The sequence below is a fragment of the Mastigoproctus giganteus genome, chromosome 5 (assembly GCF_048544385.1).
Source record: "Mastigoproctus giganteus isolate SK-2022 chromosome 5, ASM4854438v1, whole genome shotgun sequence".
Lineage (NCBI taxonomy): Eukaryota > Metazoa > Arthropoda > Arachnida > Uropygi > Thelyphonidae > Mastigoproctus > Mastigoproctus giganteus.
Window position 1 is genome coordinate 99,529,147 of NC_143579.1, and position 16,371 is coordinate 99,545,517.

The 16,371-nt window shown below is 36.0% G+C and overlaps 1 protein-coding gene across 3 annotated transcripts in view; it reads left to right on the forward strand.

The window, feature by feature from the left end:
- The window catches only part of LOC150085583 (phosphatase and actin regulator 2-like), a 462,740-nt gene that overhangs the window by 205,071 nt on the left and 241,298 nt on the right, over positions 1–16,371 (forward strand). For all 3 annotated transcript variants that reach the window (XM_090373361.1, XM_090373363.1, XM_090373362.1), the window contains one exon: positions 4,991–5,261. In XM_090373361.1, coding sequence (XP_090229487.1) covers positions 4,991–5,261 — 271 coding nt within the window. The remainder of the gene's footprint in view (positions 1–4,990; positions 5,262–16,371) is intronic.

Consider the following 16,371-nt stretch of genomic DNA (forward strand, 5'->3'; position numbering starts at 1 on the left):
TTGGGGGACCCCAAGCCAAGACTCATTTTTTTTCAAAATTTCATTTATTTTCCACCTAACTTTTATTTATTTTTTATTCTTTTTTTTTTATTATTATTATTTTTTTGGGGGGCCCCCAAATATAATTTTCCTAGGGGTCCCAGCTATCCTTAATCCGCCACTGCTTGTCTCATCCACAACTGCCATATCTACAGCTTGGACAAACCAATCATCAGTTCCCACAATACTTCTGTGAGCCAAAGTTGCATACATGGAAGAGAAATCCAACCATATACAAACCAAGTCTCATATAGAGTAACTAAGTAACTGCAGTGCAATCCAAGTTCAATAAACATATCACTTTCAAAAACAAAACCAATCATCTATCTGATTCAGTCCTAATAATACTAGGACTATAGTTTAATGTTTTGTAATACAGCAAAAATACATTTAATACTCTTTATCTAATCTTTCCAAGTTTTAATCCAGAATCACTAATCTGGTCAGAAACATGGACCCTTAATTTCGGTGCAAAGATTATTTACAACTGTGTACATTGTTCCACTCATGAAACAACCAACTCATATCCAATCATTATCTTCTATAAATCTTAGAATCCAAATACATAATAATAAAGTAATGCACCACAATCGTGTTAGTCACTTCAAGGTATATCTCTATTCATTATAAATTTTCTTCTGTTAAACAGCCTATCTGCATATTCAGATAAAGCCATAAAATTATCCTTGTTCTCTAAGAACTCAGTTCAATTGAATGAATCGGATATCCCAGTTAGGATATGAAGCTCACGTCTAATATCCAAATATATGTTGCAGTCAAATAACAGATGCTCCACAGTCTCAGGAGCACCGCAATGACAGAGAGGAGAGTTGACCAAAACAAAAGAGAATAACTTGTTAAGGTTCCCATGTCCTGTCAACAAAAACATAACATTATTATGATTAAACCAGTTCATCTGTTTATTATATTCCAAGACCTGAGGAATGAATTTATTTGTAATTCTACCCAGCTCTGATACACTCCAGGTTTTGTTGCAAATCCCTTAAAAATTCACTTCGAAGCCTAGCAATATCATCTTTTTCCAGTAAATAGAGATTCAGAAAGTAATTCCCCATGCCATGCCTCCACTTATCATCGTAGGAAATGCGATGATACTGCAGGCATTGAAAAATGACCTCATATTGTACTGGTATCCTACAACAGAGAACCTGCAGAGCCACGGTCGAAACAGTTCTGCAGGTGCTAGATACAGCCAAAAGAAAAAAGTGCTGCGCCTGCAAAAGGTACTTTCTAACTGAACAATGATTCACTCTGGAGCTCCAAGCACCAGCAGCATTATTGGTAAAAATAAACAAGTATAATACAATTTGAAAGTAGCGGGCTTAAAGCCTCAGACATATTTGGTGATTCTCAAAATTTTACCTGTCAACACCTTGATCTTATGTAATACATATTTAGCATGATTAAAAAATTAAAGTGGTAATCCAACATAATTCCCAAATATAATAAGGGAATATAAAGATTCTGTTGCAGTTGCATATTTGGAAATACAGTTGTGCCCCTGTATCCGCTGATTCGGTATCCACTGATTAAGTTACCTGTGGGTAACCCTGGTGAAAAACCGAAAAACTTAACACTTGCTACTCGCTTGTCCAATATGATACTTCCCTTTATTTTTTATGACGTTGATTTTAAATCGAATAGCTTCCCTTTATTTTTTACAATGTCGCGTATGGTTTGGTCGCCAACATTATAAGGGTTCTTTAGAGATTTAACAGATGCACCGTTTTCAAACTCTTGAATAATTTCAAGTTTTTTGTTTAATTGAAAGCACAACTCTTGTGTTTGTCCATCATTTTCATGATTTCTAAACAAAAAAATAAAAAAATAATAAAAAATAAATAGTTACTATAAAAAAATAAAAAAAAAAAATTCTGACATCCCATCCATAAATAACGAAACAAAATTTGTCCTCTTGCAGTGCGATGGAACAAGACATACTAAATCAAACTAAACACTTGGTTTTTATTTTTGAGTGATAGGTGTGAAGACAGCGGGGGTTGCAAAATAATAAGTGCACTAATCTCCCAATGACGACTTATAACGCTGGTTCTTGTCACTTATTTATGACTTGCTAAAATCTGTTTATACCTCTTCTAGTTATTACTTGAATTTTATGATTTCTGTTTTTTTTAATTTGGAGTCTTGAATAGTCCTGGTAAATCTGCTGTTACCGTATTTAATGTTGATAATATCTTACTGTGTGTTTAATTTATCAATTAAACTTTATTATATGCATGTATGTACAAGAAAATCACGTTATATATGGGGTCAGCAGGTGTTCACTTATATCCACGGTTTCAGCCATCCACGGTAAGGCTAGGAACGTATCCCCCACAGATATGGGGGGGTCTTACTGTATGCAGCTGGAAACAGACATGTTGTTCACTTGAAATTACTTAAATATAAATTCAATTTGATTTATAAGAGAGTGGGTATTATTAAATGCATCACTTTACTTCTTATGAGTATGGTTCGTAACCGAAATAACCCAGTCACGTATAAAGAAGTTTAGTTTTGGATATATTTTAACATAGTTTGACAATTATTCCCAGCGGCTCACATCTGGTGAGTATGGGCTTGGCAAACCCTTGGCAAGTCCTGAGTCGGATAACATCATTCTTCTCTTTCTTGGTGATTCCTTTCTACTTCTCTCTCTCTGTCAGGGTAACTCAGGGAATTTTTTTTTTTTTTTTTTGGATGGTGCAGCATAAGCCTTAGGCTTCCTTTCACCCTATGACTAATAATAATAATAATATAATAATAACAATATAATTGCCTTTGATTTCTAGTCTATTATTGTTGGTGGGTTTAGTTTTGGATGGTTGGACGTGCATCAGCTACGCGTTGCTCTTCCTTGGTAGCAGTGAGTAGATGTTGGGAATTGAATGCAAGATTAGTTTTATGAAACCTGTAAATTAACTATCTTTTATTTTGGATAATATTGCATCATTAACTTAGATCCCAACACCAATAATGATTGGTGCTGTGGCCACTACTGTTTCTGATTTTCTTAAGTGATATTGACAAAAGGATACAGATCATGGTGTCAATTTGCTGACAGTATGAAGATCAGAAGAACAGTTAACAACCAGCACCAAACAGTGTTCCTTCAGGACAACTTGGATAGGCTTCAAGAATGTCTGAAAGTGGCATTTAGAAATGACAGTCCCAAAATAACGTATACTTGGAAGGGTTGAATTAAGAACAGAATAGGAGGAAAAGGATTTGGAGCTTTCTGTGTAGTGTAGACAGGTGGTAACCTGTCAGTGATTTATTGAACATTTGCCTGTAAGGTTAAGGAGGTCATACCAATGTATAAGACAGTTGCAAGATCACACTTAAAAAGAGACATCAAGCTTCTTGAAAAGGTCTAAAGATGGGCACTGAACCTGGAGAGAGACAAAATTGCAAGTGGCAAAACTTTGAATATGTGCTCTAGAGCTTTGTAACTGGATAACATAATGGGAATCTGATTAAGGGCTAATCAGATTAAGGGCTTTGTGGAGTTAGGCAAATGTAAATGATACTAGAATTTGGAACTATAAATTCAAATTATGGGGGAAGCGGTATAGTTCAGATTGCAGGATGATTTTTTTTTTAACCAATGAAGTGTTAATTACTTCAATAAATTATCTCTATGGATAGTTAAGGCTGACATCTTTGGGAAATTCAAAGGTTAGCTGGATCAGCTCTATGTGAGGGGTGAGAAATATAGGTAGTTTACCATCTCTATGGATAGTTAAGGCTGACATCTTTGGGAAATTCAAAGGTTAGCTGGATCAGCTCTATGTGAGGGGTGAGAAATATAGGTAGTTTACCATATGACTAATATTGAATGATTATGAAAGTATCATTGAAATATAATAAAGTTTTAAAATTAGGATGTAAAATGAAGTTGAAAGTCCATTTCTTGCATTTCCACAGATACCTTTATTCCTAGAATGCTTAGTTCTATTAGTGAGGACAAGGCGAGAGATTTTACCATGATACAAAGATGTAGATTATAGATGTCTACAGTGATGGCGGAGTGTAAACATGATGGCAAATTACTGCTGGTGTTTGAAATGGGATTGTTGTTATTTGGTTTTTAGGAGCATTAGCAACTAAGGCCATATTGCTCCGGGAATGTGTGTGTTGGTCATTCCCTGACTTTTCCGCATCCTCTGCATTTGGTGGTGACTGGCTTGAACCCCGGTCTAATCAAGAAGCTTGTGGATATGGGAGATATGGGACCTGGCATGAGCTATAATAGAATAATGACAACACATTCATTTGAAACTAAAATAATTTATTTAATGAATCTGCATAATTGTTCACTTTTACATTGATATTCTTTTATTTTCTTCACTTTGAGTTTTATCCAATTTATTATGATGTATGTACAAGAATTATTTAGATAAATAAAACAAAATTTGAAAATAAAGAAAAAATGCATTTTCCTTTTTCTCAATTTGCAAAAAATCCTTATAATATAAAATGGGTTTTAATTTTGAAATCTGTGTTGCAAATGTAGAATGCCAACCGGGCTAGCCGGGTGGATAAAGTGCCTCCCTGGCAACACAAAGGTCGCGGGTTCGAATCCCGCCGTGGGCTTGGATCAATGTACTGCAAAAACCTTGGGAGGTGCATTATGGCCACAGAAGCTGATGCGCCAACAACTACCAAGAAAAAAAAAAAAAAAAAAAAAAAAACTTAGAATAGAAATTCCATTCTACAAGTTTTATTTTTCAGGCTTATTATTATTATGTAAAAATTCAAATTTTAGTTTTTGTCAAATTTCAGTTATAATCATTTTAACAAATATAACTTAGGTAAAATCGTTTAGTCCTTTGATTTTGTATAAGTTAATTTTTCAAGGTTTGAATTTATGAATATTATTCTTTTATATGAAAATCAATTTTTGGTTTTATTCCTCCTCACCAATCAGGTTTTAGAGAACAAGTTATAGGAGAACACGAAGATACTAGGGTTCCTACACCCCGTCTAAAACACATTCCACAATCTGAAATTCTAATAGATACAGAAATTGTTGAAGAAATACCTGCCAAAGAACCCCAACTATCTGCAGTACCCAAGAAAAGTGCTTTAAAGAAGCGGGGCATTGGAACAACTTCTTCCAACACAGTCATTAATAAAATTTCCTTTAGCATTACCACTACAGTCATGCCTTTATCAAGTCAGAATAGATCAGGTGCAATGTAAGCTATAATTTTTATATCACTTTTTTGTTTTGTTTTAAAAAATTCAAAATGTAATTGTTCCCAGTCTGTAACCTTTTATGTTCTGTACAGATTTTAATTTCTTTTTGCAGCAACATTGTTGCTAGTGAATGCTGTAAACAGATGGTGTGGGTCATTTTGTGCCAATTTGATTTCCCTCCATAGGAAATGTGAAGCAGCTAGAAAACTAGATTGACCCGAGAAAAGTGCAGAGTGTAATTTGTTTCTTCTTCTTGGTGAAAAATGTTTCACTGGCTAAAAATCACAGTCCTTTGGTTGGAGATTTATGATGATGGTGTAATTGGCTGTTCAGGTTGTTCCAAGAGTTCACCTATGGAAGATTGATTGTGATGAAAATTTCAGAAGAATGCCAAGCATATGACTCTCTCTCTCTCTCTCTCTCTCTCTCTCTCTCTCTCTCTCTCTCTCTCATGGTAATTCAGTTTTTTTTTTTTTTTTTTTTGCTGGTCTGGTTAAGACTCAGGCTTTCTTGCATCATCATATGGCTAATAATCATAATAATATACAAAACAGAGCTGACACTGCATATTGAGGAATATATACTAGAAAAACAGAGTTATTAATGGCAAGTTATTAATGACAGAGTTATTCGTGCAAGTTTCATGAAACTTGATAAGATTGTTAGGTCTTAAAACTCGTGTACGTGTAACAGATGGTAATTCCCTGAGTGAAACAACTCCAAAGCTATAGGACATTAAAATTTCAAATTCAACTTTACTGAATTTTTGGAATTTCATGAAGTTTAAAATCTGCATATTTCAATCTCTAAGATTGAGACTTGCAGTTTTTTTCTCAGATGATGTTGCTTGATATGTTCAACGTGGTAATATAATCAAAATGGAAAAAAATTGGTTTTTATTTTTCAAGGTTATTGAAGTAGCACTTGATCATGAAAATAAAAAAATTACAAAAATTGCCAAGTTTAAATATTGGACAGCCATTATTTAAAAGTGAAGTAGGGATGCACCTACTTCAGTTTGATGAGGAATGTGAACATTGCTGCAAAGCATACCTCAAAATAGATTTGTGTCTACTCTTAGATCCACCCATTCCGTTAAAAATTATTTAAGTTCTAAATTTTATTTATTACTTGCAATATAACACATTTTGTGAATTTCTATAATTAAAATTTAATGTAGCATAATTTACACAGTTTAAAATTCATAGCTATTAATCCATTTTTCTTGCAACATTCAGCATTTCATCTTTTGACAGTGTGCATCCAGTTGCTGCCTTTTGGTTAACTATACTTCTTAGATAATGTCAGGTCTGGCATGTTAGTATATCTGGACGATGGAGATGAGCCATATGGAAGAGGATGCAAAAACCTCCACACTTGCGTATGAGTAAAGTGCCTGCTAGATTGGTTTCCAGACTTGTCATCCTTTACCGGAAGGAGGAAGGGGCACAATGTGCACATGATATGTTGTCAATGTGACAGGAAAAGGGGGAGTTTTTTCATGGCTAGTCATCATGGATGAAACTTGGATCCATCACTACAATCCAGAAACTAAACAAATCTCAAACCAATGAACATATGCAGAATCACCATTCCCAAAAAAGGCAAAGGTGCAACCAAATGTTGGCAAGGTGATGCTGTCAGTTTTTTGGGATCAGCATGGTGTAATACTAATACAGATACTAATACAAGTACAGGTCAATGTTGAAAAAAATTCTCGAGTTAGGATTAAATTTGAAGGTGTCTGCCCTTATGCCCGGACATGATAGGAAGGAGTATACAATGAGAGCCTTGTCAATCAATTTGGCCCTGGAAAGATTGTGCAAGGCTCATGGAGAAGAATTTTTTTCAGCGAGGTCTGTGCTTGCTAACAGGAGAAACTGGTTCTACAGGAATGGAATACACTTAAATAGAAAGGGTGCAAGAATATTTGCTGATGCTATCGAGGCAGTGTTAGGTGAGTCGGAAAACTGCTAGCTTTGGAGGGGGGGTGTTCACAGACTAAAAGATTAACAGTAGCTGCAGGCAGAGGCAAAAGTGATTCTTGCACTGCTTCTATTGTAATGAGCAGCACCCTAGATAGCAGGTTGCTGGGGATTTCAAGAGCTGCTGGAAGTCATCATGGAACAAGTAAATACATGGGCTGTGTTAGGGTAACTAAGAATAAGAACAGCTGCATATATTCACCAATGCTAGAAGTATAGTAAATAAATTTGATGAATTTGAAGTGCGGATCAAGACATCAGAGGCAGATATTGTTGGGATATCAGAGATGTGGTCACACTGATATAAGGAATGAAGAATTGGAATTTAGGGAGTACAATGTGTAGAGGAAGGAAGGAGGGGTTATGCTATTCATTAAGAAACACATAAAATCTAAGGAATGTGTTTGTTAAGGGGTAGTCTTGTCTGACCAAGTTGACATGGGTGGACAGTGCAGTGTTGAGTCAGTTTGATGTGACATAAGCACTGGGAAAGCAAAATTGAGAGTAGGAGTGTGTTATAGGCCTAATGACTCTGATGAGTACAACGAACAATTGTGCAGAGAATTACAGTGGGGCAGTAAATAAATATCTTATAATGGGTATTTTAATTTCCCAGATATTGACTGGAATTTGTGGGATGGTCACTCGCACACTAGCAAGACTTTTGTGGATTTATTGGAGGATTGTTTTCTACAGCAACATGTTTGAGGAGCAACCACAGGGAGTAATACTCTTGATCTGATTATCAGCAGTGATTATTCATGCATTAAGAATTTGCAGATAAAGGAACCACTAGGAGACAGTGGTCACAGTGTACTGATGTGGGATTTACTTAAAGATGTAACTACCATCAAGAGTAAAGAATGGTTTTTGTTTTCATAAAGGTGATTACAATGGTCTCAGACAGTTTTTAAATTCTATACAGTGGGATTAACTGATGATGTTTAAAACATCAAATACTAAATGAGAAGCCTTCAAGGAATTAATCTTCGAAGCTACTAGGCTTTTCATACCAACTAAGAAATACTGTTCAAGATTTAGACCTAAATGGATGTCAGATGAACTAATGTGGCTCGTGGTAGAGAAGAAAAATGTGTGGGATGCATATAAATTATCAGGTGACACAGAAGACTATGGTAGATATAAGCTAATCTGTAATAAAGTCAGAAAAGAGGTTAGACAAGCGAAGGCTGATAAGAGAAATCCTTGACAAAGGATGCAAAGAAAAACAACAAAGACTTTACTTATGTAAACTCTAGAAGGAAGGGGATGAATCAAATTGGTCCACTTGATGTTGGTGGTTCGACTGTTGATGATCCTGCTCAGATAGCTGACAAACTGAATTGCATCATTTTCAATCATCTACATTCACAAACGAGGAACTCTGTAAGGAAAGGGAGGACAGAAGTTCACTGAAATTTAAAAGGGAGCTAAATGATTTTGTAATAGCAGAGGGATTGAAGTTAAACATAAAGGCACTTGGGGCAGGTGGCATCTATCCAGTTATACTGAAGGAGACAGCGAGAGAAGTTAGCAAACCATTAGACATAATTATGAGAGCATCCTTAGATTCAAGAGAAGGACCCCCCCCCCCCATGTGCTAGAGATGTGCAAATTTATCTCCAATTCACAATGGAGGGACGGGGGTTTCAAAGGGTGACACAAATAATTATAGACCTGTTAGTTTAACTTCTGTTCCGGGGAAAATAGAGTCACTGGTTAAAGAAGTGATGCAGGATCACCTAGACGAGACTGCAGTAATAATTCAGATACAGCATGGGTTTGTTAAGGGGGTAGTCTTGTCTGACCAACTTGATTGGATACTACGATGTTGTCACAAAGGAACTGGATAGAAAAAAATAATTTTGATATCATATACAGTGGAACCTCTATATTCGTCAAATCCAGTATTCGTCACGAAAAGTCTCCCTCCACATGGTCATCCTAGCCTCGCACAATCACCCACGCAGCCAACAAGCCCCGTGCGATAGCCCAGCAGTCTGCCTTGTGCGATCGTCCAGTGTGCATCACCTGTTATTTTGTCTTTGAATTTTTTTTTTTTAATTTTGGTATTTTTTGCAGTTATCTTTGTAAAAAGAAGTGACCATGTCCCCAAAAAAAAGTGTAGTGAAGAAAAACTACCAAAAAAGGAAAGCTGTGAGAACCACAATTGAGTTGAAAAAATAAATCATTGCTAAGTTTGAAAGTGAAACATGTGTTTCCAACTTAACGTTATAATTTAACATGCCTAGAACTACGGTAAGCAGCATAATTAAAAATAAAGAAGCAATTAAAGTGGCTGATGTAGCAAAAGGTGTAAAAATTCTTGCTGCTAAAAGATCACAAACGTATGTGGACATGGAAAATCTTTTATTAGTATGGATTAGTGAAAAGCAAATGGCTGGTGATAGTATTTCAGAATCTATCATTTGCAAAAAAAGGTAAGGCAGTTATATGATTACCTTCAGAAAAAGAACCCAGGAACCAGTGGTGATTTCATGGCAAGTGGGGACTGGTTTCTAAAATTTTAAAAGGTGAACAGGCATTCATAGTGTAGTTAGGCATGGAGAGGCTTTAAGCTTGAATGCAAAAGATGCTAAAAAGTTTGAAGATTTCAAAAACTATGTAGACACAGGGATTTACCCTTCAAGTTTTTAATTGTGATGAGACGGGCTTATTCTGGAAAAGAATGCCTAGGAGAACTTACATCACAAAAGAGGAAAAAGCATTGCCCAGACAAACCAATGAAAGACAGATTAATACTCTTGCTGTGTGGTAACGCTAGTGGGGACTGCAAAATTAAACCATTGCTCATTTATCATTCAGAAAATCCGAGAGTTTTTAAGAAGAACAATATAAAAAGTAAACTAAATGTGATGTGGAGGGATAACAGTAAGGCTAGGGTAACAAGACAGTTTTTCCTGGAGTGGATTCACGAAGTGTTTGCCCCAAGTGTGAAAGCTTATCTAGAAAGTTAATTTTCTTGTAAAGGCATTCTTGGTTTTGGACAATGCTCCTGCTCATCTCCCTAGCTTGGATGACGATTTGTCAGGGGGAATACAACTTTATTCGCATTAAATATCTACCAACAAACAACTCCTCTAATCCAACCCATGGATCAGCAGGTCATTGCCTGTTTTAAAAAACTTTATACAAAAGCCCTGTTTCGAAGGTGTTTTGAAGTGACGTCGAAGACATTGAGAGAATTTTGGAAAAATCACTTCAATATCCTCCATTGTTTGAGGATAATTGGTAAGATATGGGTGGGGGAAGAGTGTCTTCCAGGACAATGAACTCAGCCTGGAGGAAATTGTGGCCAGTGTGTGTGTCAGAAAGAGACTTTGAAGGTTTTGGGTCAGAGCCTGTTGTTGATGAAATTGTCTCTGGGCAGGTCCATGGGATTGGAGGTTGATAGTGAGGATGTAGAGGAATTCGGGGAGGACCATGGAAGGGAGCTCACCACAGAAGAACAGTTGGACCTTCATAAAAAACAGGAATCTGAAACAGTGAAGGAAATTTCATCAGAGGAGGAAAGGTCAAGTAAAGGCAGCATCCCAACTGCTGACATTAAGGAAATGCTGTACAATTGGGCCAAAATGCAGAGTCGAGAAGTGGCACCTGAACATTGCCATAGTTAATCAAAATATAAATTCATTCAATGATAATGTGATTGGCTACTTTCGGAAAATTTTATAAAATAGACAAAATTGGACAAGTTCTTTGCTAGATCGAGTGCCAGTGAATCATCGGGAAAGGGACAAAAAAGACATCAATCACAAGAAGTTATCGTGTTTTGGAGTTATCTGATGTTTTAATGGAAGGCGACTCCCCTTCTAAACAATAATTCTTTTCCACCTCTTCAGCTTCTGCCATCATCGCTCCTCAGTAAAGGTAGTAGTAATAGTAGTAATAATAGTGGAATGAAAGGATCCTCTTTCTAAGGGAGGCTGAAGTTCTGCAAATTGCAGTGGCTCAAGGCTAGGCACCTGCGAGGTGATCTGATTGAGGTGTATAAGGCCTTGAATGGTTTGAACAGGTTCAATGCTGATGGGATACATCCAGTTGCTCAGATTAAGCAACCTGAGAGGGCATAGATTCAAATTGAGGAAAGACAGTTATAGAATAGATATTTGGAAGTTTGCCTTTAGCCAGCAGGCAGCTGACTGCTGAGACAGACTTTCATCTGTTGTTGTGGAACTTGATAGCTTAAATAAATTTAAGATTGAACTAGAAATGGGAATTTTTTTTTATTATTTATTTATTTTATTTTTTTTTTTTTCGCTGATGCTATATAAGCTTGCTTTCTTGCATCATATGCTTCAACTAATGCTAATGAAGTAAAGCTACGTGGGACGTTATTCGGAACAGGCAACCTTGCATATTTGGATTTCTTCCTTTTTTGTGCCCCGAAGTCCTTTCTTCATGGAAAATATTCTGTTGATGAGGTGATTTCTGCTGCCGAGTTGCGGTTTGAATGACTTTTCCAAAACTGGCCTACAGAAATATTGAAGTGGCAAAAATGTGTGATTTTTTTTTTTTTTTTGTATGGCAACTGTGTTTAAAAAATCTAATACAATAGAAGGTAGTATTATACAACCTTCTATCACAGCTGGGTGAATACAGATATTCTTTGAACCTGGCACTCATATTTACTAAGTAAAGTCTTTATGTTAAAAAAAATGGTGGAAATGGTAACGATTTTTTTTTTTTTTTTTGCTATAATGCGCTTCGCTTATAACGCAGGTACTAAAGTTGTCACGACACACATGTTATAATAAGGTTGCGCTGTATATAATTAAAACCTACTAGAACCTCAGTATGGGAGGGAAGCGGCTTTGAATTTTGCTCTTTCAAATGTAATTGCTTTTTACAAAGAACATTAAATATATTTCAGTGTGTATATACATGTAGTGCAATGTGTTGGGGATATCTTTTAACATCTGTATTATCTGAAATAAAATTTACCTGGTTTTATCTAATTTCTAATATGAATATGCAATGACCTACACATTGCATATTCATATTAGAAATTAGATTTTAATTTTTAAGCATTTTAATTTTTACATCGTTTCATATTACAAGATGCCCCTATGGCTCATTTTGTTGGATTGCTAAATGGGAGCAATGAGTTCATATCATTTTATTGGCAGCAAATGTGTGAACTGTCCCCATTAGGTAATCATTACAAATACAAATGTATTCGTTAAGTTTGTATTCATCTCTTGCTTTCACCTCTAAAAGCAAGAGACTTTTTTATTTTCATGAAGCAAAGATAACTTTTACTATTATCTATGTTTGTGGCATGGGTCATCTTTTGTTATGTCATGCCTACTGTCCTCATATCACACAGTAGCCCATCAACTGCCAACACAACACAACACTGTAAAATGATTAATTTGCTTGTTTCATTTTCAACCATTTGAAACTAAATATGTTTGCAGTGTTGATATACAGCAGACTGTCGATTAACTGGGAAGTGGATTAACTGGGACGCTTCAAGACCCCCAAATTAAAAAAAAAAAAAAAAAAAATCAAGTAATAACTAGAATAGGTATAAACAAATATTTTGTAAGTCGTAAATAAGCGACAAGTGGCATTATAAGTCATCATTGGGAGATTAGTGTATCTATTTTCTTGCAATCCCCGCTGTCTTCACACCCGTCGCTCAAAAAAGAAAAAGAAAGAAAAAAGGGAGAGACCAAATGTTTAGTTTGTTTTAGTGTGTTGCGTTGAGTGTTGCGTTTCATTGCAGCACAAAAGGACAAATTTTGTTTCATTATGTCAGGGATGTTGGAATTTTTCTATACTTTTTTTTTTTTTAGAAATCGCGAAAATGATGGGTAAACGCAAAAGAGTTGCATTTTCAGTTAAACAAAACCTTGAAATTATTCAAAAGTTTGAAAACGGTGCATCTGTGTCATCTCTAAGGAATAATTATAATAAAAATGTATCAAAATTGCCAAACATTAACAAGTATCGCACGGAATTCACATTAGTCAATAATAATATAGTAGCAATATGTTATTAGTCATTCCCGAGTTACGTAAAACTCGACGGAGTAAGAAGTCCTGGAACATATCTCTTACGCATGTAGAGGACTTTTGGATTAACCGGGAAATCGATTATCCAGGATTTGTTTTTTACCATCTATCCTGGAAAATTGAGAGTCTACTGTAGTTGTTCTAAGTTTTCCCTTTGTGAGGGTGGCAATGGAAGTAATTGCTGTGTAACACCATAGCTGTTGACAAATATTGTTTTGTGTTAGAACTGCTTTTTCTGCGACTGTTTATTGTGTGGGGATTAGTATGACAAGATATACTGGACTCTTTTACGAAGAGTGATCTTCTTAATTAGCTATGCTGTAGGGAGTTATTTTTATTTAAAGAGCACACAGAAATGAACCTTTATCTCCCTTTTCAATCTCTATTTTGATACTGAAAAGTAAGAAAGGTTAATTATAAAGTAAAATATATCAACATTCAGTATTGCAGTTCTTTTCAAAAAGTTGTAATTGTTATAAGCTTCTTTCAAAAACAAATTTAATGACATTAATGCTAAGCAGAGTTGAGCAGTAGAGCCTTCTGAAATCAGATCAATTGTAACGTAAAGTTTTAATTAACTATAAAACATAACCAACAATTGTGATGTAAAGTTTTAACTTTAAAAGAAAAAGGTTCATATTCCCATTACCTTGCAGAAATTTTTTTTTCTAGCAAGTGCCCCTTCACTCTGCGAATTCCAGTGCACATTTGCACTGGAATTCGCAGAGTGAAGCTTTTGCCATTCTATACATGATTTCTTAGTTTTAAAAAGGATGTCATGTAGTAGTTGTAGTAGTAATAGTGGCATGTGATGCAAGAAAGCAAGCGTATGAGCTTATGCAGCATCAGCCAAAAAAAAAAATTCACAATCATTCCCTCTAAATGTTTGTCCAGTTCCTCCTTAAATTTATTTAACCTATCAACTTCCACAACGACTGATGGAAGTTTGCTCCAGCTATTAACCACCTGCTGGCTAAAGGCAAATTTCTGCACTCTATTCTACATCTGTCTTTCTTCATTTGAATTTATGCCCCCTTAGGTTCGTAATCTGAACAAGTGGAAGAATCCCATCAGAATTCAGCGTACTCAACCCATTCAAGGCCTTATACACCTCAATCAGATTACCTCGCAGGTGCCTAGTCTCCAGCGGCTGCAATTTGCAGAACTTAAGCCTCTCTTGGTAAGAGGATCCCTTCATTCCCCTCACCAGTCTTGTTGCCCGTCTCTGTACATGCTCAAGCAAATCTACATCCTTCCTAAAATGAGGCCTCCAGACCTGTATGCAGTACTCTAGACGTGGCCTGACTATTGTCTTATACAGAGGGACAATCACCTCCTTTTCCCTGCTAGCAAAATTCCTGTATATCATTGACAAAACCCCGTGACCTGCTCTGGCAGCCTGTCTGCATTGTTCAGAAAACTTCATATCTGACTGCACAATTACACCCAGGTCTTCATTTTCTACCATCATAAGTGTAGTAGCACACAGTTGATATGTTCCTCTGGGGTTACTTCTACCCATATGCAGTACTTTGCATTTGGCATTGTTAAACTTCAGTTGCCACTTCTCAGCCCATCTTCCAAAACTTTGTAGATCCTGTTGCAGTAGCACACTGCCATTACTGTCATATACACCCTTGCCAACCTTTGTATCATCTGCAAACTTCGACACTAAGCCTGATATAACTTCATCAATGTCATTGAGAAATATACAAAACAACAGTGGACCCAACACTGTGGGACTCCACTAATAATATTAGTCCACGAAGAGCAGCACCCATTGATTACCACCCTATAACTGAATATATCGCAATGGGTAGCTGATTCTCATTTCTACTCTCAGAGGGAAAATATTTGCTTTTTTGAGTTTCCTGTGTCCAATTATTATGTAAATGATGTACTCTATATATCTCCAGTATTTTAAATTAATGAAAGGTCAATATTTATTTATTTATTTTATTATATTTTAACTTTTGTCATTATTCAAATATATATATATATATATATATATATATATACAGTCAGTCCTTGTATAACACGTGTTTACACTACACAAATTCGATCATACACGATTTATAAATAGGGGAATGATATCTTATATAACACGAACCGAATTCGCTTTGGCACGATTCGTCTTTGTGTTTACAAGAAATGGCAGTCGAACGCAGAATCACCCCAACTGAACGCAACACCGATAGGAATGAAGAGAAGATTCTGAAAATGTATTTGTTTTTTATATCAGTGAAGGGGAAACACATTTCACCATAATAACGTAAAAACCCACACAATTCCAGCTATCCGTATAATCACAAATGCAATTAGATCGAGTTTACTACCAGTTTATAACAGATTCCACTAGCAGAAACGCAACTGGAAATTGTTTTATGGTAGTAACCCCCAGAAATGTGCTTTAGTAAAATGTGAGGTGTTAATAGTGTATCTCTGCCTTTACAGTGTTGTTTATTCAGTTGCTACACGTGCGCAGCTTTGTTTATGTGTATCAAGCTTGCCTCCTCATTTTGTAATTGTGCTTTATTCCCTAAAAATGAGTAAAATACTTAAAAGGTGTGAAAAGGAAGTGCCCTGGTGAAGACACTGCAGATTCAGAGAGAAAAAGAAAAGCAATATCGATAAACAGAGACGGACTGGGTCAAAAATTCTTAGTCGGGAAAATTCATAGTGGCCTCCTACTACGTATGGTTTATGGCCAAAATCACACCGGCCTCCGGCCCACCGGGGTTTCCCCGGCAAGGCTTATGGCCAGTCCGTCTCTGTCGATAGAGAAAAAATATGAAATTGTGAAATGCTTTGAGCGAAATGAAAGACCATGTGATATTGCACGTGCTACAGCCCTAAATGAGGCAACGCCGAGAATTACAAAGAATGCAGAGAAAATAAAAACTTTCATAGCAGGAACAACTCAAAGTGTAATTAAAATCCATTAGATTAAGACACAAAGAATTGGAAGAGATGGAACGGCTGTCATCTGTTTGGATAGAAAATCAAACAAAGAACAAGTTTACTTACGATAGAAGCAAAAGCAGTAGCAATATTTTATTACGTAATAGTCGTAATAAAATATT